General features: G+C 49.6%; 8 protein-coding genes across 8 annotated transcripts; 4 read left to right on the forward strand and 4 right to left on the reverse strand.

Moving 5' to 3' along the window:
- Positions 1-318: 318 nt before the first annotated feature.
- On the forward strand, positions 319-1,020 carry NECHADRAFT_82229 (uncharacterized protein; the record flags this gene model as incomplete). Its single annotated transcript, XM_003041429.1, has 1 exon — positions 319-1,020. One exon carries the CDS (start codon positions 319-321, stop codon positions 1,018-1,020), a length of 702 nt encoding a protein of 233 aa, XP_003041475.1.
- A 449-nt stretch (positions 1,021-1,469) lies between these two features.
- NECHADRAFT_62329 (uncharacterized protein) lies at positions 1,470-3,682 on the reverse strand (the record flags this gene model as incomplete). The annotated part of the gene is made up of 2 exons (XM_003041461.1): positions 1,470-2,921; positions 3,237-3,682. The coding sequence occupies 2 exons, from the start codon at positions 3,680-3,682 to the stop codon at positions 1,520-1,522; spliced, it is 1,848 nt and encodes a 615-aa protein (XP_003041507.1). The 3' UTR covers positions 1,470-1,519.
- Positions 3,683-4,610: 928 nt separating this feature from the next.
- On the forward strand, positions 4,611-5,579 carry NECHADRAFT_17690 (uncharacterized protein; the record flags this gene model as incomplete). Its single annotated transcript, XM_003041430.2, has 1 exon — positions 4,611-5,579. A coding segment is annotated over one exon (969 nt), but the record flags the coding sequence as incomplete, so codon positions are not given.
- Positions 5,580-6,046: 467 nt separating this feature from the next.
- On the reverse strand, positions 6,047-7,343 carry NECHADRAFT_101049 (uncharacterized protein). The gene is made up of 2 exons (XM_003041462.1): positions 7,131-7,343; positions 6,047-7,064 (listed from the first exon to the last, which is right to left on the reverse strand). Exons 1-2 carry the CDS (start codon positions 7,331-7,333, stop codon positions 6,377-6,379), a joined length of 891 nt encoding a protein of 296 aa, XP_003041508.1. The 5' UTR covers positions 7,334-7,343; the 3' UTR covers positions 6,047-6,376.
- A 2,362-nt stretch (positions 7,344-9,705) lies between these two features.
- NECHADRAFT_44313 (uncharacterized protein) lies at positions 9,706-11,304 on the forward strand (the record flags this gene model as incomplete). The annotated part of the gene is made up of 1 exon (XM_003041431.1): positions 9,706-11,304. The coding sequence occupies one exon, from the start codon at positions 9,706-9,708 to the stop codon at positions 11,302-11,304; it is 1,599 nt and encodes a 532-aa protein (XP_003041477.1).
- Positions 11,305-12,318: 1,014 nt separating this feature from the next.
- On the reverse strand, positions 12,319-13,248 carry NECHADRAFT_44298 (uncharacterized protein; the record flags this gene model as incomplete). Its single annotated transcript, XM_003041463.1, has 2 exons — positions 12,319-12,768; positions 12,826-13,248. The coding sequence occupies 2 exons, from the start codon at positions 13,246-13,248 to the stop codon at positions 12,319-12,321; spliced, it is 873 nt and encodes a 290-aa protein (XP_003041509.1).
- Positions 13,249-15,071: 1,823 nt separating this feature from the next.
- NECHADRAFT_82235 (uncharacterized protein) lies at positions 15,072-16,950 on the forward strand (the record flags this gene model as incomplete). Its single annotated transcript, XM_003041432.1, has 5 exons — positions 15,072-15,566; positions 15,620-15,867; positions 15,928-16,324; positions 16,379-16,487; positions 16,658-16,950. The coding sequence occupies 5 exons, from the start codon at positions 15,072-15,074 to the stop codon at positions 16,948-16,950; spliced, it is 1,542 nt and encodes a 513-aa protein (XP_003041478.1).
- Positions 16,951-17,440: 490 nt separating this feature from the next.
- NECHADRAFT_94777 (uncharacterized protein) lies at positions 17,441-20,397 on the reverse strand (the record flags this gene model as incomplete). The annotated part of the gene is made up of 9 exons (XM_003041464.1): positions 17,441-18,054; positions 18,110-18,236; positions 18,290-18,493; positions 18,546-18,744; positions 18,797-19,310; positions 19,379-19,502; positions 19,560-19,855; positions 19,894-20,146; positions 20,203-20,397. 9 exons carry the CDS (start codon positions 20,395-20,397, stop codon positions 17,441-17,443), a joined length of 2,526 nt encoding a protein of 841 aa, XP_003041510.1.
- Between the last annotated feature and the right edge of the window lie 879 nt (positions 20,398-21,276).

A 21,276-nucleotide genomic window follows, 5' to 3' on the forward strand; every position in this document is an offset into this window, starting at 1 on the left:
CTCGACGACGACGGTAGAGATGACGCCACGCGGCACCTTGCATGCTCATGTTTGCCAACTCGACACGATGGCAAACGCGGCCCCTCGACAACGCATTGCCCCCGAACGCGACGCGCTTTTGTATATCCGGGCCAAGCAAATAAGTATTTGTGTAAATAATGCTATGCTGCTGTGACGCGCTCGCCGCGTCTTTTTGCGCATCCATGCCAATCTTGACTCTATACCTGCCAATTCGTGGGCGGTCTCCTTGTGCTCGTGATCGCGACTACCACAATCGACTCCGTTTCGGCCCGCCTTGAACCGTCCGACCGACGATCGATGTCCGATTCTACACTCAGTTTTTCTCCCTACGCCGCATTAAGACTTGCCAGAAGATGCCCAGAAAGCGCCGCAATCGACGGAGGGGTGGTTCAACGCGCGTTGCCCCAGGAGCGGCCCACTGAAGCCGGAAGCCTGACGGTCAAGCTCAAAGTGCGTCCAGCTGCCCTGGCAGCTGTTTTGAGTCTTCCGGATCCTACGTCCATCACCGTAAACGCAGACGTGCCTGCGTCTATCACTCCGCAAGACAACGCCCCTCTAATCACTGATGCGCAGGATCTGCTCACAACACACGAATCTCTCCGAAAGGAGATGGCCAAGCTCCATCTCGACTATGTGAACAACACGTTAGAGCAGCTGGAGACCAATCTGGTGGACCTGGCTCGCGATCGCGACGAGGCCGTGGACAAGGCCACGAATTACCAGGCCGCTTACGACTGGCAACACATGGAACTTGGCACTGCAGTCGAGAGAGCTTTCGAGGCTCGCATCTCGACCCTCGAGCATCAACCCAACGACGATCTCTCAGTGAGCAGCACCAAGACAAGCCTCACTAACAAACTGAAGTCGGTCCACGCCTGGGGACACGAGGTGCGCAAGGCTGCACAAGATGTGACGACTGCGGAGAGTGGGATTGCCATCATCTCGAAGCAGAAGAAGGAACGCCAGAAATTGAGAGACAACATCTTGAAATCGCTCTGATGCGGTACAGAAACAGGCGTTTTACTGTATGATAATACGTATGAAGCCCTATGGGCATGGAGTCTTGGGAATGGAAGGGTCTGGGGGCAATACTGGGCGCGATGTGATGGCGAGAACTCAACTGGGTCTTGAGTTCGCCTCAACAAAATGCTGGATTTTCTTGTCGAACCAAGTCTTTACTACCACGCCTTCGTGATGCATATGACAGCCAATGCTAGTGTACCTCTAGGGTCTACGCCATGATAAAGTAATGGCGTGTTGAAAGCTATGGTACCGGAGAGTGTAGTCGGCGACACTGAGGAAGTTCTGGCATGGCGTTATGGCTAAACGGCGCTGTACTTGGAGGTTGGCTTGGGGTATTTGAAGGGTTTCAGCTCCTTCCTCGCCACTGGATCACGGTTGGCCGTAGTTAGGGATCGTGAAGTGCACAATGTTGACAATCGTTCAAACTTTCCCATGGTAATCTATCAGACTCCCTACTTGACTAAGTCGGACTACCTTACACAAGCGTAATGATAGGAACGTCTTCCTCTGGCTGCTCCTCTGGTTTTCGTCCCAGTGTCTCCTCGTCAATGAAAATAAACCCCAACCTCTGATATTCTTCACCCCCCTTCACTTTTGCAACAATTAGAGCCTGGTATTGGTCATCGTAACTCTCCTCCGTCACCTTCAATAAAATCAAAGCAAAAAGCTCTGCTCCCTCTAAACTCTTGACAAGTTTCAGTGCCTCTTGCGGAGCATCTTCAGCCGTGAAGTCAAAGTCGAAGCGGGAGTGGATACCCTCCGGTTTGCCGTTTGGCGTACGCACTTTCGGATTGTTGTCATAAGCGAAGCCTGCTTTGTTAGGGTCCCAGTCCTCGATGGCAAGATAGAGACGTTCCATTGGCGCCTGTATCTTGATTCTTGCGTCGGTGACCTCGCCGTAAGGATTTGCGCCTTTCAGATTCACTTTGACGTCTAGTACCTTGGCCAGGGTATCATAATCCTCTTCGACGCCTAGGCCAGGAATTCCATCCATGGATGCCCATGACCAGGAAGGCGATCTGTACTCTTGCACTCGTCTACATCTCAAACCTTGCCACAGAAGCCCTTCAATGAGGTGAGAACGCCAAAGGCCAGCCACGTATTCGTCATCAAGCCGTTCTGCAAAGACGCTAGCAAGACCAGACATGGCAGGGAGTTTATCCGAGGCGTTTGTGAGTTTCCGCGGTCCATATAACCAAAGAAGGCTGTACCATGATCCCAGTAATGCCGCTTTCTTGTTGGAAATCTTGTCGTCCTCACAGCTAGCCTCGTTTCGGGATTGCTCTGCTCCTTCGGGCTCTTCTTCCAAATCCTGGTGCACACTCTTGAATCGGTCTTTGAGGGACAGACCATCTTCCCCTCTAAATCCCTTGTTGCATTCAAAAAACAGTTGTTGAGTGCCGTATAGTAGCATCCGATGGGATAGGACACGCTCCTGAAGACCCCAGGCGCGATCCGAGAGTGGCTCATCCGGCATAGATATGTAGTCGCTGGAGATGGCTTCTTCGTGGAGGGGTAGATTAAACGCCAAAGCTTGCCCTCGTAGGTCACCAGATTTATACCCGAGCTCAACGTATTCCCTAGTCGGCCTTTCTCCAAATAGTCCTTCAGAGCTGTCCTTGGCTCTCGAAGCAGCGACTGTCAGATACGCATTGCGGTAGATGGATAGCATCTTGGCCGATTCCCGCTCCCAATTCTCGTGGTCATCTTGACATATGCAGATGCTGTCTATCCACAGGTATCTCACTCCTAACTCTCGTGCCAGTTTGATAGCATCTTGGTGCGTCTTTGGTAGGTCAGAAATTATGATTTGGCGCTTTCGATCTGCAAGTGTGGCTTTGGTGGTAGTGCATGCCTGTTCATTACCCCAGCAATAGCTTCATGATGGACATTAGCCATGATACTGCTCATAGACTGCCGGCTGAAAATACCTCAAGGATATATATGTTCCATGTTCATGTGCCTCAGTCTCGCGGAGCTTCACGTGAGGACTGTTGGTATCGACACCCACGTCGATGATGCGAGATGGCAATTGTGTCTCACCAGGACTGCAGCTGGGGTGCTCGTTGCACTCCTTCAGCCACTCGCGGGCTCTTGAGATTGCTGCCAAAGTTCCTCCGTGTTGTTCAACTGGTCGGCCCCGAATGATCGACTCGAGCGGGTCCCCTAAGGACGTCAATACGAAATGAGACTCTTGGATGAAGTGTGAAATCTCACCATCTCTCACACAAAGTCCGATCGCCGCCACCAGCCTCACTTCTTTTTTCTCCTTTCCATCCGTCAAACTCATGACCCAAAATCCATCTCCCCCATTCTCTCGCTTCACAATCCAAAGTTCCCATAATGGCCAGTCGTACTTGGTGATAGTGTCGGCTTCCCATTTCGGCTTCAGCTCTTCCAACTCTGATTGGCATGATTCTACTTGCTTAAGGATCAGGCGGCAGAGATCACAGCTCAGCGCTGTTGCGGAATTCCGCAAGGCTTCGAGGCTTTGATGATGAGAGTAACCTCTAACGTCTTCGGGCCATCGGTAGAATGGTTGGAGGTATGGATACCCGCTCAGTTCAACGTCGAGATCGGGTGGGACTGAAGGAAGTGTTTCCCAGGGTATGCCCTTGCATAGATTGCACAAGGTCATGTTTTGATGTCTGAGAAGATCGGCTTGGGGAAAGGATCAGATTGCTTAGGACCCAAGGATTCAACAATGCCCTTCTTAGCTGGGAGGGTGTGTAGGTAAGATGTTGGACTGTTTTCCTAGTGGTGCAATAATTGGGCAAATGATCGAACAGTCAGTCAAGCCAGGCTCTAAGAGGAATGAGAATCGCGCGAAATGCTGACGCCCAGACATTTATATAATGGAGTGCCAAGTGTGAAATAGTGTGGTACGACTCTGACTCAGACGCCAGTTCACTTATGGCTATCATTCTCCACCTTCATTACGCGGAAACCCTGTCATGAAATAGGCAGCATCGAGATGGCCCTCATGTACATGTGCTGACTGCATGCTCGCGTCGGGACTGTCAGCCCGCATGATAACAACCCCACATCGTATTTCAAGTTATTGGGCGGTTCACGCCTTTGTTTCGTGGCCACCAGTTAGAGTGATTAATGGCCAATGACAACATATGTTTTACAAGTAACGCAATGATATATCTGCTCTAGAGATGACCGGTGTCATGATTAAACTCCTTCTATAATGCATCAGCTTCCTCTATACAGGTCAAAGCGTCACAGGAAGACAGATATCATCTGTCTTCATAAAGGTACTACTTAGTGTATTCTAATTGGATTAGCACCCTGTTCACGACCACAGCATAAGCTTATACCGCGGAAAGAGGTAAGGATCATAAGTAGTAGTTTACCTTTCTCACACAGTGTAAGACGAGCCGGATTGATAAGTGTCAGAATTGTCGGGATGACCCCGACTCTGTTCCTCATTTATTGCCTGAACTGTCAACGAGAACACTTTCGGGTACATACTGGCTCATCTGTCTAGTCAATTTGTTTGATTTGAGCTCCAGCCCAAGTCATCGATAGCAAAGAGCAATATGTCAACAGAAGCCACCACAACAACGATGCGCCCTACCCCGGCCACCCGTCACTTGCTCGTGACTTCACCTCGTACCGCATCGAATTTGTTTGTCCGGATCCTTAACTTTGAGGGACAGGGCGCCCGGCCGATAAAGAGCAACGGGTACTTTTGGTTGCCGTCGATCCTCAAGCGCTACGCGGTACAAGGGAAGCCCATGTCTGAGTGGACAGCGGAGGAGAAGAAAGAGATCGATGATATTGAGCAACAATGCTTCGACAACCTGCTTGATTATATAAAGAATGCCGAGAATGAAGGCCAATTGGTCTTGTTCAAGGAGCACGCTCTACTGCTGAACCATCCGTTCTTCGAGTCCGAATTCGCTCACGGGAAAGGCACTACAATTGGCGAACCTACTGTACTGGGGAGCGGCACGCGCTCTCCGTTGAACAAGACTGTACTTTCGGACGAATTCCTCAAGACCTTCAAACCAACATTTCTTATCCGACACCCGGCTTTGTCACTCGCCTCCATGTATCGCGCGGCACGTAGTGACGTGTTGGGACGCCCCGACAAGGAACCCAGCCCCGTTGAGAGGTCTTCAATCTGGAGCAGGGCTCTATTTGACTTTTACGAGGCCCAACATGATAAGGGGGGAGAGCGGCCGCTTGTGCTGGATGCGGATGATATGATGACCTCCCCAGAGCTAATGTCGAAGTACGCCAGACTGGCCGGACTGGATCCCGACAAGTTGCGCTTCTCGTGGGAAAAGGCATCTCAAGAGGAGCTAAGCAACATGTCAGCCATGGCCCGAATGATGCTGAGTTCGCTTAGCGCCAGCGACAGTGTAAATCTTGACAAGGTCGCTGGCGATCTTGATATTGCCAAAGAGGCGGCCAAGTGGCGGGCCGAGTTCGGTGACGAGGATGGGAGCAAGTTGGAGAGCTGGGTTCGCGCAGCTATGCCTGATTACAAGTACATGCGGTCAAAGAGGTTGAAGATCTAGTTTAGGGTACTTAAAATAGGCATTAAGAAATAGAAGGAGGCAAGCGAGAGATGAAGGCTCTGGTTAAGATCAGGAGCGAGGCACTGTTATACCAGCTAACTTCCCTTGTTTCTCGTACTGAGGTTAGAGCAGTTAAGTGCCCCACGAGAGATTTAGCCTTTCATACCTAGTTATATAGCTAGGTATCACTCTTTGACTATAGGCAACAGAAAGGCTTTAAAAAGGGCTCTATTTTTTGGGCATTGGGATATAATGATATGATGATATGATGCGTTGATAATGTGTTCTTGGTTGTAGTTGAAGCCCAGCCTTCGATGAGATAACTGCACCAGAAGACCCGAGTTTCTCTCAGCGGCTTTGAGACTATACTTGGTATCCAGGCCCAGACCAATTAGCACTTCTGTCCTGGAAATCTAAGCATCCAGCAGCATTTCTGAGATACTCTACTGAGATCTTGGGAACATCTTAGAAGGGGATCAGCGTTGAATTGAAGTCGCAAGACTATTTGAATTCTTTTGGGCCCGTGAACTTGCAGAAAAGCACAAGGCAACCATACATGCCGAGGCACTGTGCTTGCTATAAATCACATCCTGGTATTAACTGCCAAGTATATCAACAGCCATACCAATACAGAGCACGTGTGTTTGTCTGATGGTAGCATTGTGGATATTTGAAAAGCTATCGAGATAGAAAAGGTTGATAGGAAAAGATGATAAAGATCTAAATGAGTGTGGTGAATGTGATCCCTTGCGGCACCTGCCTCCCGCCGCTTTCACCTTAGTGTGTTGAGAAATGTCTCAGTCTTTGATGAGGATGCCCTGGAGCGCTAACTCATCCAGCAGCTGCTTTTCATTCTCAACTTGGCGGGTATAAACCTTGTGATTATCCTCCGGGCGTAGCCGAGCCCATTCGGTTTGCGGGCGAGATTTTGAATCGGGGTCGTAATTCAGCGTGACATCAGGCCAACCAGTTGGGATGAACTCCACGGCATCCACCATAGCCTTTGGCAGTACAATCGTTCCGTGTTCGCCGACTTCGATTTCGGCGGCGGGCCCCATGGGCTGACTATCGTTGACTGGCTCCAACAGCTCGAGCGCAATCACATTGGCCAGGTCATTCCCGGCGACATAACCGAGGATGACTTTGATGCAGCTCTCGACCATGTTGCTCCTAGCAACAGGCGATGGACCCATGGCGAACTCATACGGGATGAGAATATTCTCCTCGGGGACGAATTTGAAGACGACTCCATGGATTTTGCCGAGATCCAGGGAGCCGATTGAGGCAGGTCTACCCCACTTACCGGCGATGGTTTGCATCTTGGTTTCGAGTTTGATCTGCCCCTTTGGAAGGTCGTCGTGTTTGTGAAGCAAATGAATGCCGAGCTTCTCACGAAGGTTTCGTTGGGCGATTATAGCCTCGAGATTCTTGACATGGTCCTCATTGACGCTCATCTTGGGATTGATGCGAGGGAGTCCATTGTAGCTTCATCAAGTGGCTTTGTGTTAGCGTGAACGCAACTTTAACAATGAAATTGTTGGCTACGCTCACATGGTGTTGGACCTGTTCATATCATCCACAGTGAGAGTCGTCTGAAGCCCGACGATGGCCGGCATGGCAGCAACGGTGGTGGCCGCCATTATGCCTAGGTCAGGTCTTGATGATCCAGGAGGTGATCTGCCAAGAAGAGGCTGGTGATATGTTGCTATTGCAGCCGTATGTCGGAAAGCGTGTGCTTCCAAGCAGGAGGGCATACAAGGCTTTTTCGAGCCAGCTCTGCTCAGCCTAAATGGTGGTCGTGCCACTTTATTAAATAGGGAACGTCGGAAGCTGCGTGAAGGCCGTCGTAGCGGAGTGCCGGGAACGGTCCGCATCTAGAAGGTTCCTTCACGAATGCTGTTGGCTCTGCGTGTTGGCTTATGGGCCGAGGACCACCTTTTCGTGTTGAAGAGAGCGGGGGTTGGCTTCTGCTGAAACTGCATAACAATGCGTGGTTGCGGCGAGGCACGACCATTCCCCCACTACGCCATTCCTATTCCATCGATATGCTTCAGATTGGCCGCATCTGCGTAGGCTGCCCAACTGACATCCAGGATTATGACTGGAACGGAATGCTATCCTGGTCGCCGGTTGACCCTCTACTCCGCTCCGGTTTCAACCCTAGACTTCTTTTGATCCCAGCGATAAAGCTGCTGTCGCAGGGCCTGGATTGGCCGCCAAAGGTCCTCGCGTATTCGTTTATCAGCAACAAGGTCAGCTACTGAGCACTATGATCAGATTCCAAGCCCAAACACCACGAAAGCTTCAGCACAGTGCACGATCTTCGGTCTTAGTTAACCCATCAAGGGCTGGGCTGCAACTAAAATAAAGAATAGGTTCTCAACATATCATAATATCATAACCTAATGTTAACACAGTGGCCTTTTTTAAACCTTCTGCGATAGCAGAAGAATCATACCTAGCTATATCATCATGAAAGGTCCAGCCTCTCACAGGACAGTACACATTTGAGCACAAGGGGTTAGGTGTTGCAAGAGGAGCTTCTCTCGCACTGCATCGTCCATTGTATGAAGTCAGAGACCCATTGGCAATGTAGATGCTTTTACAAAACACAACCTGGCCAGACCTTTGAAGATTTAGAACTGCTAAGCGATGATCGCAGCCTCAAGCTGGCACCCTCGAGGCGGAAAGAGCGCATCTAGCATGAGTAGATCGAGCATTATTCCACAAGGGACTTTACATTTCCAACCGACAGAATCGCAGCGTTAGCAGGGACCGCAAGTCGCTACCAGCAAACGACGAGTTGTTCGCCGCTCCTGGGCTTATGGAGGGAATAATTCGCTGATGACCTTCTATGGCTTCCAATAGGACCAGCGAAGGAGGTCATCAGGGGCCCTCTGAAAGATCTCCGCTTTCGAATCGCCCCGGGATCCGGATCCAACCCACCTTATTTTCATCTGGAGGGGGAAGAATTGGACTCTTCTAGCCCGGTGCCTTGGTCTTGTGCCGGACAGTTTGACGATCCAACCATTTCACGAGATAGCTTCGATACTTATACCTGCCTGCTCGTACGATCAAGGTTGCAAGAGAAACCTCAACTTCAAAGGGATACGTTTCTTGTCTTGGAACCGGTTGCAAGTTCCTCACATGAGACACCAACTGGACGCCCCAGCTTTCGCCGGATTGGTATTGCTTCGATTTGCGACAAAGAGAGTGCGTTTCTCTTGGCTGAGGAAAAGGAGCTGGAACTCTACTGAATGCAAGAATTGGCTGGCCTTAGAGTGCATTATGTTGTTCAGAACAATCGCCCGACGGTGTTTGAGGCCGCTCCCCTCTCCCTGCCATCGTTGTCAGTACATTATCGGTCCCAAAACTACGTCACAATGGCGCCCCTGGAGTGCAAGTTCATCTTGTCTTGACTCTAAATGCATTTGGGAGTATTGTGTTCTTTGTCATATAACTAAGCCTGTTTCTGATAATGGAGGAGCCTGTGGGGATGCTTGTTCTGACCCAGTCGTGAGCTGCTCGGCAGCTTCTTCAAATTTGGTGCAGAAATATGGACTACCTGTAGCTTGGCGTTTGCGCTGGTGAGCGAAAGTCTGTTCTTTGGCTCTTGAATGGAAGTGGTAACTGTACTTGTTAAGGAAGATGGTGTAAACGAGGCTGGTTTCTTAATAAGCAATTCGGGCCTATTATAATTTAGCCTAGCGGCTGCGATCTGCCGATTTTCTCCACATCTATGCACCCCGGATCTTATTCCAACTCAGGCAGGCCGAGGTGTCAAGTCCCCCTCTTTGGCCCATATTCCTCGGATCATTACCCTTTGGATAAACGTCCCCCTCTTGTCATTCCCGCTTTAGCTGCCGTACGCCAAGCCTGGGGTAGTTCATCACGCGATGTTACCGAGGTATCCACCTCCTTTCTTGGAACTATTGGCTGGTTGTTCTATGAAGGACCATCCGTTCACCCCGCAGGAACCAGGGACATCTATGGCAAGAGTTTATCCCGAGGCATGTATATAATAAAGCTCTTGCCTCTCCTTCTCCTGACACTTCTCAGCCAGGCTCAGGAGGCTGGCAGTGAGTTGAATATCTATCTGTCTGATAGTTGTTCGTCATCAGGCACTATGCGCGTCAACTTCTCGACCCTGCTGCTTCCCAGCCTCCTCCAAGGGCTAGGTGCATGCGCAGCTCCCAACAAAGGCAACGATGATTTTGCCGCGAAATGCGCCAGCCTCAAGAAGTCGCTCAAACTCCCCGGCACCACCGTATACTTCACCCAGCATGTCTCGGCTGGTACCAACATCACTTTCCCCGATAATCACCCGACCTGCGGTCCTAACTATCAGGTTACGGACGTTGAGGTCTGCCGCGTGGCCATGTTAGTCAAGACGGGACCCGCCTCAAACGTTAGCATCGAAGCTTGGCTTCCCTTGAACTGGACAGGTCGGTTCTTAGGAACTGGCAATGGTGGATTAGCTGGCTGTATGCCCTACAACGATATGGCGTACGGCAACAGTTTCGGCTTCGCCAGCGTTGGCACGAACAACGGACATAACGGAACCTCAGGCCTACCCATGTACCGCAACCCAGGCGTGGTTGAGGACTTTGCCTATCGTGCGGTGCACGCTGGTGCTGTTATCGGAAAGAAGATCACCCAGGGCTTTTACGGCAAGAAGTTCAAGTCCTACTTTCTCGGCTGCTCGACAGGAGGACGTCAAGCAATGAAGTTGGCACAGAGCTTCCCCGAGGATTACGATGGCTATGTGGCAGGTGCTCCGGCTATGCGCTGGAACGGTCTTCAGGCACGCTCTGGAAGTTTCTGGGGCATCACCGGCCCCCCTGGAGCTCCTGGCCATGTGACTCCAGACGAGTGGGAAATGGTGCACAAGAGCGTCCTGACTCAGTGCGACGAGCCCATTGATGGCGTCGATGACGGCGTGCTTGAGGACCCCACCCTCTGTCAGTACCGCCCTGAGGCTCTCATCTGCGGTAAGGGCCAGACCGAGAATTGCCTGACCAAGGCCAAGATTGAGACGGTCCGCAAAGTCTTTTCTCCCCTATACACCACGAATGAGACATACGTCTACCCTCGAGCGGTTCCTGGTGCTAACGCTCTCTTTAACTTTGTTGTCGCCGAGACACCATTCGTTTACTCCACAGAATGGTACCAGTATGTCATCTGGGAAGACCCTGAGTGGAATCCTGACACTATTGGGCCCAAGGACTATGATAGAGGTGCCGAGATGAACCCCTATGACATTGAGACTTGGGAGGGAGACCTGTCTAAGTTCCGCAAGCGTGGCAACAAGATGATTCACTGGCACGGCCTTCAGGACGGACTCATCAGCGCCGAGAACTCAGACGATTATTATAATCACGTGTCTCGAACAATGGGCCTCAATAGTAGCCAGCTGGACCAGTTTTATAGGTTCTTCCGCGTCAGTGGGTGTGGCCATTGCAGCGCCGGAGACGGGGCTTCTCGCATTGGAAACAACGCCGGAAACATGGGCGGCAAGACGGCAGATACTAATGTGCTTCTGGCTATTGTGAAATGGGTCGAGGAAGGCGTTGCGCCAGAAACGATTGGGGGCTACAAGAACGTCGGCGGAACTGCAGATGGCGCTTTTGACTATGAGCGTAGGCATTGCCGATACCCACACCGCAATGTCTGGGACGGGAAGGGGAATGTGAAGGATCCCGATAGCTGGAACTGTAAGATCTGAGGTGTGGCCCTAGGCTTTTGTGGCTGTCGTTAGGTGGCATACGTATATAAGAGGATCACTGTGAACATGCTTTATGTTGTGCAAGAATTGATTGAGAATCAGATTGAGCTTGCAGAGCCAAGGCAAATAGACCCAACTGTTGACGAGATCTTGGCCGAAGGTAGAGGCAACGGGGAGAGAGACCATGGAAGACAAGGCGTAGAAAATGGCCGGGGAAGACGGGCTGTCGGCGATGGAGTAGCAACAGCTGTCACTGGTGGTCAATGACTACACTTCTGAGCGGCGAGAGATTATAGGGACCGCACACAGGCCATCATTTCCCGATAACTAATGGAGACGCAATGGAGCGATGTTTAAATGCGACAAGACTGCCATCATCTAGGTACTTCATGCGTCGCTAAACGCACCAATGCTGCGCTGCTCATGATTGTAAACTTAGTTTATACTATCTCTAACCACACCAGGCGAAGGTATTATATATTATATAAGTTTTAGTAATATATTAGTTTCCCTTATAAATTTTAATAGAGGGTTCTTATATTAAGATAATATTATAGTAATAAATATCGCCGAGGGCTAAGGTAATATTATAAGGCCTAGCGCTCTTACTTATATTCGCCTAGAGGATATATAATAAGTAATTGCGTCTTAGTTATTTTATAGTACTTAGTATATCTACTTAGTATTAGAGTTAATCCTTAGCCTCTTATAAGGTAAAGTAATACGGGGGCGAGAGTTAGGCTATTATTACTTAGTAGTATCTTACTACTAGGCAAGATAAGGCCAAAGGTAGTCCGCTAGTATATTGTTCCGTCAAGGGCATATCCCTTTTAGCTGCGAGATGCTCTTCAACGTCCATATACATATCGTACCTAGCCTTTGCGTGAGTTTCTAGCTTCTCAGAAAGTTTCACAGTAAGCTTACGCGTTCATTTCATTAATGGTGAGGGTCTTCGCCTCATCCTTGACTTGATACGTTGAGATGTGTTTGTTAGATGAGAATCCTAATCGACTGTTAGAAGTTGGTTATTTGGCACAGGAGAAGTTCAAGAATAGAAAAAACGAGATCGAGACACGGAGCCAGAAGCTCGTCGACACTCAGATCGGCACCACCGCAGCTTTGGTTCTGGTAGTCTCCCTTCTCTCGAGGGGACACGCAATAATAAGAGAGAAGATTGCCGCCGTTGCATGATGAGAGGATGACCCTATCCCACTTGCCTTCTTGACCGCCCCAGTACTCTAGAGAGGAGTTGAGGGCAAAGTTGATAATGCCAAGCCTGTCGACAGCCTCCCTAGTTACATTAGCATACAGACAGGTACTATCGCAAGGCTTCTTGTGCGGGACGATGCTAAGAATACCACGGACAGTCGAGCCAGCGCCGTCAGCTGCGACGATGAAGTCATGCTGAGCAACGGCGCCATGATCGAAGTTAATCTTGCCATGATCCAGATCAATATCAACGCACTATAAGTTATCGAGTTAACAAATCAAACCAGATGTGTCTTAACATCGTCTCCTCACCTTGTGGTTCACAAGCAACGTGGCTGGTACTCCCTCACCGCCCTCCTCGAGTGCAGTCTCCTTTAACATGGTATGCATATATTGGCGATGGAACATGTTGAAGACATATTCCCAGCGCTCCTTAAAGTCGGTCAAATAATAAACACTAACCAGCTCGCCAGTGTTCCAGTCGTGGTCAATCAGCCTTTTCAAAATCACTGGGTCGCCTTTAGAGACATCTACCTTCCACTCTTTTAGCCAGCGAGTACCATTGGCAGCACAAGACACCGATGCGGCTACCTCGCCAACAAACTCTGCTCGTTCGTAGATGGTAACGTCATGGCCCGCACAGCGGAGGGCAACAGCCACGGACATGCCACCAATACCGCCACCAATCACGCCGACACTTAGCTGTCGCCATCCTGGAAGAGCGGTTGAACCCATGGTGTGACAGTGAAGGATTACTGTTTACTGTGAGTGCTGGGTTGTGTACAGAATTGTAGTTTGTTGTTATGCTGTTCTGGCAAAGGAGATGAGGATCTCAAGAACCTGAGTGCTGAAAAGTATACGATGTATCAAGGAAAATCATCGACCTCTTCTATTACCAATACGGCCGCCAAACGTTCATATTTATTAACAAAAGCTGGCAGTATGGCAGGAAAGAGTTTGTAGTGCGAGGTCGTATTTGCGGTTGTGCTAAGATCCCACCATCGCAGAACCTATAGTGTGGTGGGAACAGTATAGTCTCATTTAGTTGTCAGCGCCATCGGCTCTAGTGCCGTCTTCCATTCCGTAATGGCATCGTCCGCCACATGGCTCGATAAGAAACGTGGAGCCCTTATGAGGATTGCTTCTTCCAGTTCTTCTCTAGGTGGTGATCTGTTCCCGATCATGATGAGAAACCTGTTCGCCAGAATCGGCTTTCCGTCGCGTTCACGTTCCTGGCCATGTGCTTCATAGTTTGTGCAACTGTCAAGGCTCGACTGCCATCGACTGGCAAAAAGTTCGTGCTCCGCGACTACGTCAGACCTATTACGAAACGACCCATGATGCTTACTCTCATGGGCGGGTTCATCTTCTCTTGGGGTATACTTCTGTCGACACATGAAGAGGCGTTGCCCATTACTCTCAGAGTCTTCTCACTGGACTATATGGAAATTGATCGAGTTTCTTGTCAGTGTCTAATGTAGCAATTAAGCCGGTAGAGTACACACGGACGCAAACAATACGTAGGGCCAAAACTTAGCAGCCTTTAATAGTAATTTATCCCTCTAGCCGGTCGGCTTCCGGAGCTCTACCAGACATGAAGGTATGGGAGTGGTATATGCCCTCGACTTCTTCCATCTGCACTTCGACACCTGCAGCACGGGCAACTTTGGTGAATTTGTGGCTATTGTCTTGAAGCGTCTCTTTGGTCCCGCACGAACAGTAGGTTGGCGGGAACCCCTTGAGGTCCGCACAGAAAGGGTTGACGAGGGGATCTATCCCATTAAGAGCCGGGCTTCAAATCTCCGCCATAGACATACAACCCTCAAGCATGTTAACTAGCTCTCTCACACACACGGGCGATATGTTGCGAGCCTGCTCAGCGTCAAGACCCGTGACCATATTGTCCAAACTCAGGGACAGGCTTGCAGGCGGTGGTCAAAGATCTTGTGATGGTCATCATGAGAGCTGCTGACTAGTGGCTGATGGACTAATAAATATTTCTCTTGATGGGCAGTGAAGGCACAATTCAACACGAATCAACCATCAAGCCACCGTGCTAACATCGGGTTATGATGTTGTGAGGTGTTGAAGATCTGTTCTTTATTATAGTTGCAGCCCGCCCTCAATGGGTTAACTGAGCCCGATGATCGAATCAACCATCAAGCAATGGCCGCATATGTCCACTTCAGGGTTATTAAGAAGCGCTCTAGACGATTATATTGCAGAATCACTCTTAACAGCTGTGTACTGACGTGGACAAAAGAGCAAGCTGAAGGGAATTGCCGAACCTCCCCTACCCTAGACTTGGACTCTCGCCCCGCTCAGTGATTTGCTAAAGGTTTGCGCAACTTAATTGGTTCCGCTGATTATGTCAGCAACAGTTGTCCCACCAACCAAGCGGGTCCCTCAACAACAAGCAATGCAGAACACCTAACAATACGACAGTAGTATTCCATAAGACTTCTGGCCACAGGTACCAATCCGTCCCCCTTCGGCCACGCGCGCTATATAAACTAGCTCAGAGACCCCTAGAACCCTCAGCCATACACTGTCGACCCATGTGGTACCTCGATAGCGGTTCCCTGCCTGACCCGACGTCGACATTCATCGAGGCATGGATCAGACAGACCGAGGATTCAAGGCATCTGTACGACCAAGGAATTGAAACCATGGCGTCGCCTCGCACCCCAAGCCCGAGCAAGAAGGTCAAAATTGTGCCTTTAGATGTCGATGCTACCCCTACCCAAAATGGTTTGTCACTTGGACACCCCTCTCCTCCAATGTTTCTGACGATGCTGCCAGCAACAGCACCAGCCTTTTCGGAGCTCTCAAACGCGAGTTTAGGCTATGTGCCCTCTGAGAGCGGGTCGAGCATGTCCATGTCATCAGCAGCCTCTGGTTCATCAAGCCCCCGAAAGCGAGAACTCGTGTTACGTAGCGCGAAAGAGTACCCTCTTGAACGCAAGGCAATCAAGGACATCGACAAGATTAGTCCTCTTATGCGTGATTTGGCAAGTCTCAAAAATGGCCAGGTTATTCCGCACGCGATGAAAGTATGTTATTCATCATCAAACGTACCCTTCCGGATATTAACTCGCCTGACAAGGCCCGCATCACGGAGAAAGAGGGTTTCCCAGACCCACCGCTAGATATCTGGTTTTTGCCAGCGACTTCAGATGAGACTATCATGGAGAACGACGAGTACATTTACCGTCGAATTTGTTCGATTCTCGGTCGGACCGTCAGGTGTAAGACGCGCATGTCTCACGAATCGAGCTGGAACGACAGTGTTCACTCTCCGCTCCTGGAGATTGCACTGGAAGAGGGTGACGAAGATGTCACGTATGAGAACATGTATGTTGCAAGAACACGGTTTGCGTATTGTGTCCCTCTGAAGCGCTGACAGTCAAGCAGAACACAATGTCGAGTATACCCAGAACTACGTGACCCAGATCCCTTTCTGAAAGATGCCAAAGTTGACTACGGCATGTTCATTGAGCCGCCGGAGGGCTCTCGTCTTTACTCGTCAATTAAGCGTTTCAAGTCTCTCAACCAAAACAACCGGATCGCCCACGTCAAGCTTAGTGATGAGGGCAACACGCCCATAGCCATCAGTATTGAGACCAAGAATCCAAAATCTAATGGCGAGCTCACTGGCCCAGCCCAGCTTGGAACATGGGTTCGGGCTCATTTTCGGCATCTTCAGAGCCTACCTCACGTATCTACGGAAGGATTGCCTATTCTTCCCATCGTTTTTGTCAATGGAGCTGACTGGCGTGTTGACTTTGCCGAGCGCAGGCGCGATAGAATGGTATGTTTTGTTATGTTGTCACGTTTGATCCTAGATGCACTGTGCTGACAATAGTGTCCCAGATCATCTGGGAGAGCATCAAGATTGGATCCTCTGATTCTTCCCACGGATGTTATGTCATCACCGCTGCTCTTCGTAGACTGGCGAAATGGTGCCGAGATGAGTATGTGCCTTGGTGGGAGAGGGCTTTGGCTGGTCTGTGAAGGCATACACGATAAGCATTGGGAAATAGATGTTGAGGCACTAAGCGTGAATGTCATGAGAATCAATACCGATCACCTAGGCTAGATGGAAGAATATCAATATAGCAGCAAATTATACCCACCATCCAAGCCAGCAAGAGGTTTCTGTCTTGTAGGACGGCCGGTGTTTGGAACGCTGGCTCATCCTCGATGACGGAGGAAATTGGCGGTAAGGATAAGGGAGTCGTCAAGGCCCCGAAACTTGATGACGGTACCGTGAAGTTTGAAGATGGGAGCCGCACAGGAGGCAGACTGGGGCATGACTCTGAGTCGAGGTCAAGGGCTGCATGCATGGCGGATAGGGCGCTATCGATAGAGTCTGGTGGTCCCACCTCTGGCATGCTAGGCTGGTCAAGAGCTTCATGCATTGCACCTATGGCATGATCAACTTCTGTTCTTTGAGAGTGAGAGATAGTCTCCCTGGACTGGCCCATGAGGGGAAAGTGCGCTACTTGTTCGGCGTCAGGGTATCGAAGGCGCCGGAACTAATGTCTTGCATCCGGAAGGGCTGTAAAGGATCTGACCTCGCAATTAATTACGATAATACAGAATCGATCTGATGCTGCCTAAAAATAAAGGATTCGAATATAATATCTCGGCGAATTGCTAAACTTCTTAGCTGGTATATATTATCTTTGAATACAATGGCTAGTTTCAGCCATGATGCTTTGTAATATGGCCACTTGAGCGGAGCCATGGCGTTGTCACGTTGACTTCGACGTACCATGACTCCGAGCCGCCTCACTATATCGGGCACTCTGCTTTCGCATGTGAGTGATGGTCTCCAGACACCTCCTACGCGTGCACGATGCGTTCTTCTTTGTGGATAATACCCAAGTGAGAATGAGCTTAGTACCAAGACCCTAGTTTCCACTTAAACAAATGTCCCAGGCTGTGGCCCGAAAATCTCTCCTTCAGCCAACTTCAGCCGTGTACAGGTATTTGCTTCGCACCCACTGTCCGCGTTATTGCCTATCCAGTTAAGATCCAACTGGTGATAGCTCAGGGCAAAGAAAATTACGACTGCGGAAATGGCTATACCAGTAGAGAATGCCGCCGAAAGAGTATAATTATACTTTGCCCAGAACGCAAGGTATCTCTTTCGAAGGTATATCCACGAAAGCCAGGCTGGAGGCACAGCGGGCCACATATAACCAATATTGTAGGGAGACCAGGAATAGGCTCCTTTCATCATGACAACGGGATGAACCTTGGTAAGCCAATGTGTCCGGGGCAGTCTTCTTGTAGCGTAGTAATGGATAATGGGAAGTGCGAGGCCGACCGGAAAGGCGGCAAGAAGAGCGGTGTATTGGCCACCTGTACCAAAGACTCTTCGTGGGGCGAGTGAGCCGAAGAGAACAGCAGCCGTGAAGAAAGACTCCATTTGCGGACAGGTGAACTTGTCTTTTTGGCCTGGCTGACAGACATTCTCAATTTTGAGGACCTGGAAGTTCATGACACCAACGCTAATAAAAGCAGACAAGACGGCTAGTATCCAAGTTAGAACTCTGCAGTCCTTTTGATATGACTTGTCTCAACTTACTAGCAACGATCTGACACCAAAATACCTGGCGCTGAGGGATCTTTAGGTAATGGCCAAGCTTGAGATCATTGGCAAAATCAAGGGCATGCGCAATCGTTACCCAACCGAAGTTTTTAAAAAAGTTCATCTAGATAGAGTCAGTACTCGCCATGTTCAAAAATGTCGGCATATAGTTCTTACAGCGAGAGCGTTTCCGGGTTGCCAGGCACCACCGATGAATTCCGCAAGGACATTAAACTCAACCTCGATTCCAGTAGTAGCAAAGATAATGCCTGTTGGGATAGTAAAGAGTAGAGCGAGAGCTATGCCGAAGAAGACGGTACCGACGCTGGTATGAGTGGGCCAGCAGGCCACAGAAACGACTCCAAAAATGATGGAGATAACCTACGAATCTGTGAGCTGGCATCTCAACATGCTCTGGCGGGGCCAAACCGACATTAAGAATGAGGTACCACCATTCGGGCACCTCCCTGTAGGTCTTCATTAGTCTCGAATGGACATCGTCGAAGTCGTCACGCTTCGCATCTTTTCTGAACAAACTATCCCGGAGAGAGCGGAAGCCTAGTTTGAGATCGTTCCAGTGGTAAAGACCAGTATACGAAATGACGGCACTGTAAACGGCGAAGAAATAAATGCTTCTAGCCCAGTCAGCAGGACGACCCTTTGTTAAAAAGAGCATGAACGCACTAATAATTGACCGAGGAAGCAGCAATATAGACTTGACTATAAGACTGATACTTGGCCTCATCGAGAAGCCCATCCTTATTCAAGATTGCCGAGACATTATATTTCGTTGCGTTTTGGTTAAACATGGTATTGGTGTTGATCGGAAGGTATGCGGTATTATAGGTATTAGTCCAATAAAGAGAGATGATTGTAATCCCACCGATGAAACAGCCAATAAACATGTTAAAGGTAACGTGGAATGGCACGAGAAGAGGTTGGACATTGTGCGTCAACACATTCCAGTCAAAAGTAGGTATTGGATTGAATCCGAGACCTTTCCTGAGACCGGTAATGGTAGCTAAGTTGAAGTTATTTGGCGAGATCCAGGCAAGCCAGTTGAAGAGAGAAAGAGCCGACGCAAAATATTCAGGGAGCCAAAAGTATATGAACATGGCGCTGAATGCGACCATAAAGAGCTTATATCGAGAAAGATTGTAAGTCCTTTTAAAGGGACCAGGCACAGGCGTATTTCCCTCTGTTTTAGGAAGCACATGTCAGCCGTACTCTGTGTGATGGGAGTCAGTGGTGACGAGGTTGGCTTACCGTTGTGCAGAGACTGGTTCATTGCCACGGCGGCTAACGAACGAGGCCAGATGCAGAAGGCCGGGTAAACCAAGAATCTTCTAGCCAACCCCGCAAGTCCAAAGCCCATCAGATTCTGAGAGATCTAGGCGTCATAATCAGTTGACATGTCGCGCCGCCACTCCTTTAACAAGTCACTCACCGTAACACAGATTTGGAATCCAAACGACGAAGCAAATGATAAGTTGAAGTACTTCTCAAGCCAAGTTGTAATGACGATGAAGCGGCCATATGGTGGTGTGCCTGCCACGTTCGCCATGATAGAGATCAACATATGCTCCTTTTGAGTGAAATGACCTGGATTAGGCCTAAAACGTAAGCCAAATAGATTAACCTCGCCCGTCGGCACCAGTCTCTCCCAGGCCTTTCCCAGTGGGAAGGAGAGTAGCTGGACTACAGTAGCTCCAGGAGAATAGCCGGTTGACGTAAGGAGAAGAACTGATTCACAAAACTTTGAAGGGCAACGAAAACCAAACCAATCGTCCAGGCGCGAAGTGTTCCGGCTGGGGCCGATGTGTCGTCCTTGTTGCTGACAACGGCTCGGACTTCTGCATAGGGCGAATTGAAGGTCAAGAGAGCCACTTCGGTCTTTATGTCAGAAATATATACTGCGTGGGCGTCCGGCTTTTCAAAGACTTCTGGATGCTGGATAAAGTTGGAAAGGCGATCAATGGACTCGGAGTTGAAATTGGAGTCTTTTTGGTGGAATGTTATGAGGTTCTCGGCGAGCTTTCCATGAGGAATAATCAGATCAAGGAACTCACTGCATATCAAAGGCTACTTACCCTCTTGGTCTCTTCCAAGCTTAGCGTGGTTGCGTGCTCTTCTGCTTCGAGGACGTCCTCAGGGGTCGCGTCGAGCAGTTTTGCCCTGTCCTCGATCGAGCCATGCGAGAGGTTGTGATTCGAAGTGGACTGATCAGATTCCCCAGGTAGTTCGGACACAGCGATGGGGTCTGCCTTGTCCGTCATGGCAGCCATATTGAACGTATAATCGAGACAGGCAGGTAGAGGGCGTGAAGTGAAATAAGAACTGTGATAAGTACTAGCTTGCAGACCGTTGAGCCGATTCCCTGAACCACTATAAAAGGTTGTCGATCAGAGAGGAACACGATCGAGTTTAAATGTCGCAACAACGCCGATCATGCCAGCGCTTGCTCCATAACGTCTGTTGGGGTTTGTCGGAGTGTATCCGACTCTCCCAGGTACCAAATCCTCCCTAGACAAGGTGGAGAGAGCCAAGAGATGCAATCTGATGTTAAACCTGGCCAACATCTAGGGATGGCGTCAGGCCCTTTCGTTTCATTATTTGACTCTTTCCTATCCTGGCTTGACTGTGTAATAACGACATTATTCCCATAAGCTCGACATACACTGCTCCACCAAAACGATCAATCCATCCTATCAAACAGAAGCACTTTACAAATCGTATCAACTGATCAATTGTGTAATAAGAGATGGCCCATAGCGAAATCCACTGCCCCGATTACGTGCTTGTTTAATACTCTTTTCCAGAACTAGTCCGATGTGTTATCCGTGAGTTGAAGGAATAGCAGGGGAGTATCAGTCGCCGCCATGGCGCATCTAGCCCCTCCCACAAGACGGGCGAAGACCGGGGGTTTAATCACGCCTTCAGACCCTGTGAAACTCGCATAACCATTTCAGCGGCTCCTTCATATGCGTAAGCGCGCACATTTTGACCATACAACGAGCCGATATGCCAGCCCCAGTTGACCAAGCGTTTAGCCATCTCTCTATACTCGTCTGGCTTAAGCTAGGTCTTGGTTCAACCCGGCAACTAGGCTGTCCATGCTGAAAACAGCCCCATCTAGGAAGGTACTGATTCTATCTTGTAAAACT

Source organism: Fusarium vanettenii, assembly GCF_000151355.1.
Source record: "Fusarium vanettenii 77-13-4 chromosome 7 genomic scaffold NECHAsca_46_chr7_1_0, whole genome shotgun sequence".
Lineage (NCBI taxonomy): Eukaryota > Fungi > Ascomycota > Sordariomycetes > Hypocreales > Nectriaceae > Fusarium > Fusarium vanettenii.

Excerpts from the sequence above, each read along its gene's own strand:
- NECHADRAFT_101049 (XM_003041462.1), bottom strand. The coding sequence starts at position 7,333 with ATGCCCTCCTGCTTGGAAGCACACGCTTTCCGACATACGGCTGCAATA. Across the intron at positions 7,065-7,130 it reads ATGAACAGGTCCAACACCAT|CTACAATGGACTCCCTCGCA; the intron begins GTGAGCGTAGCC and ends CACTTGATGAAG.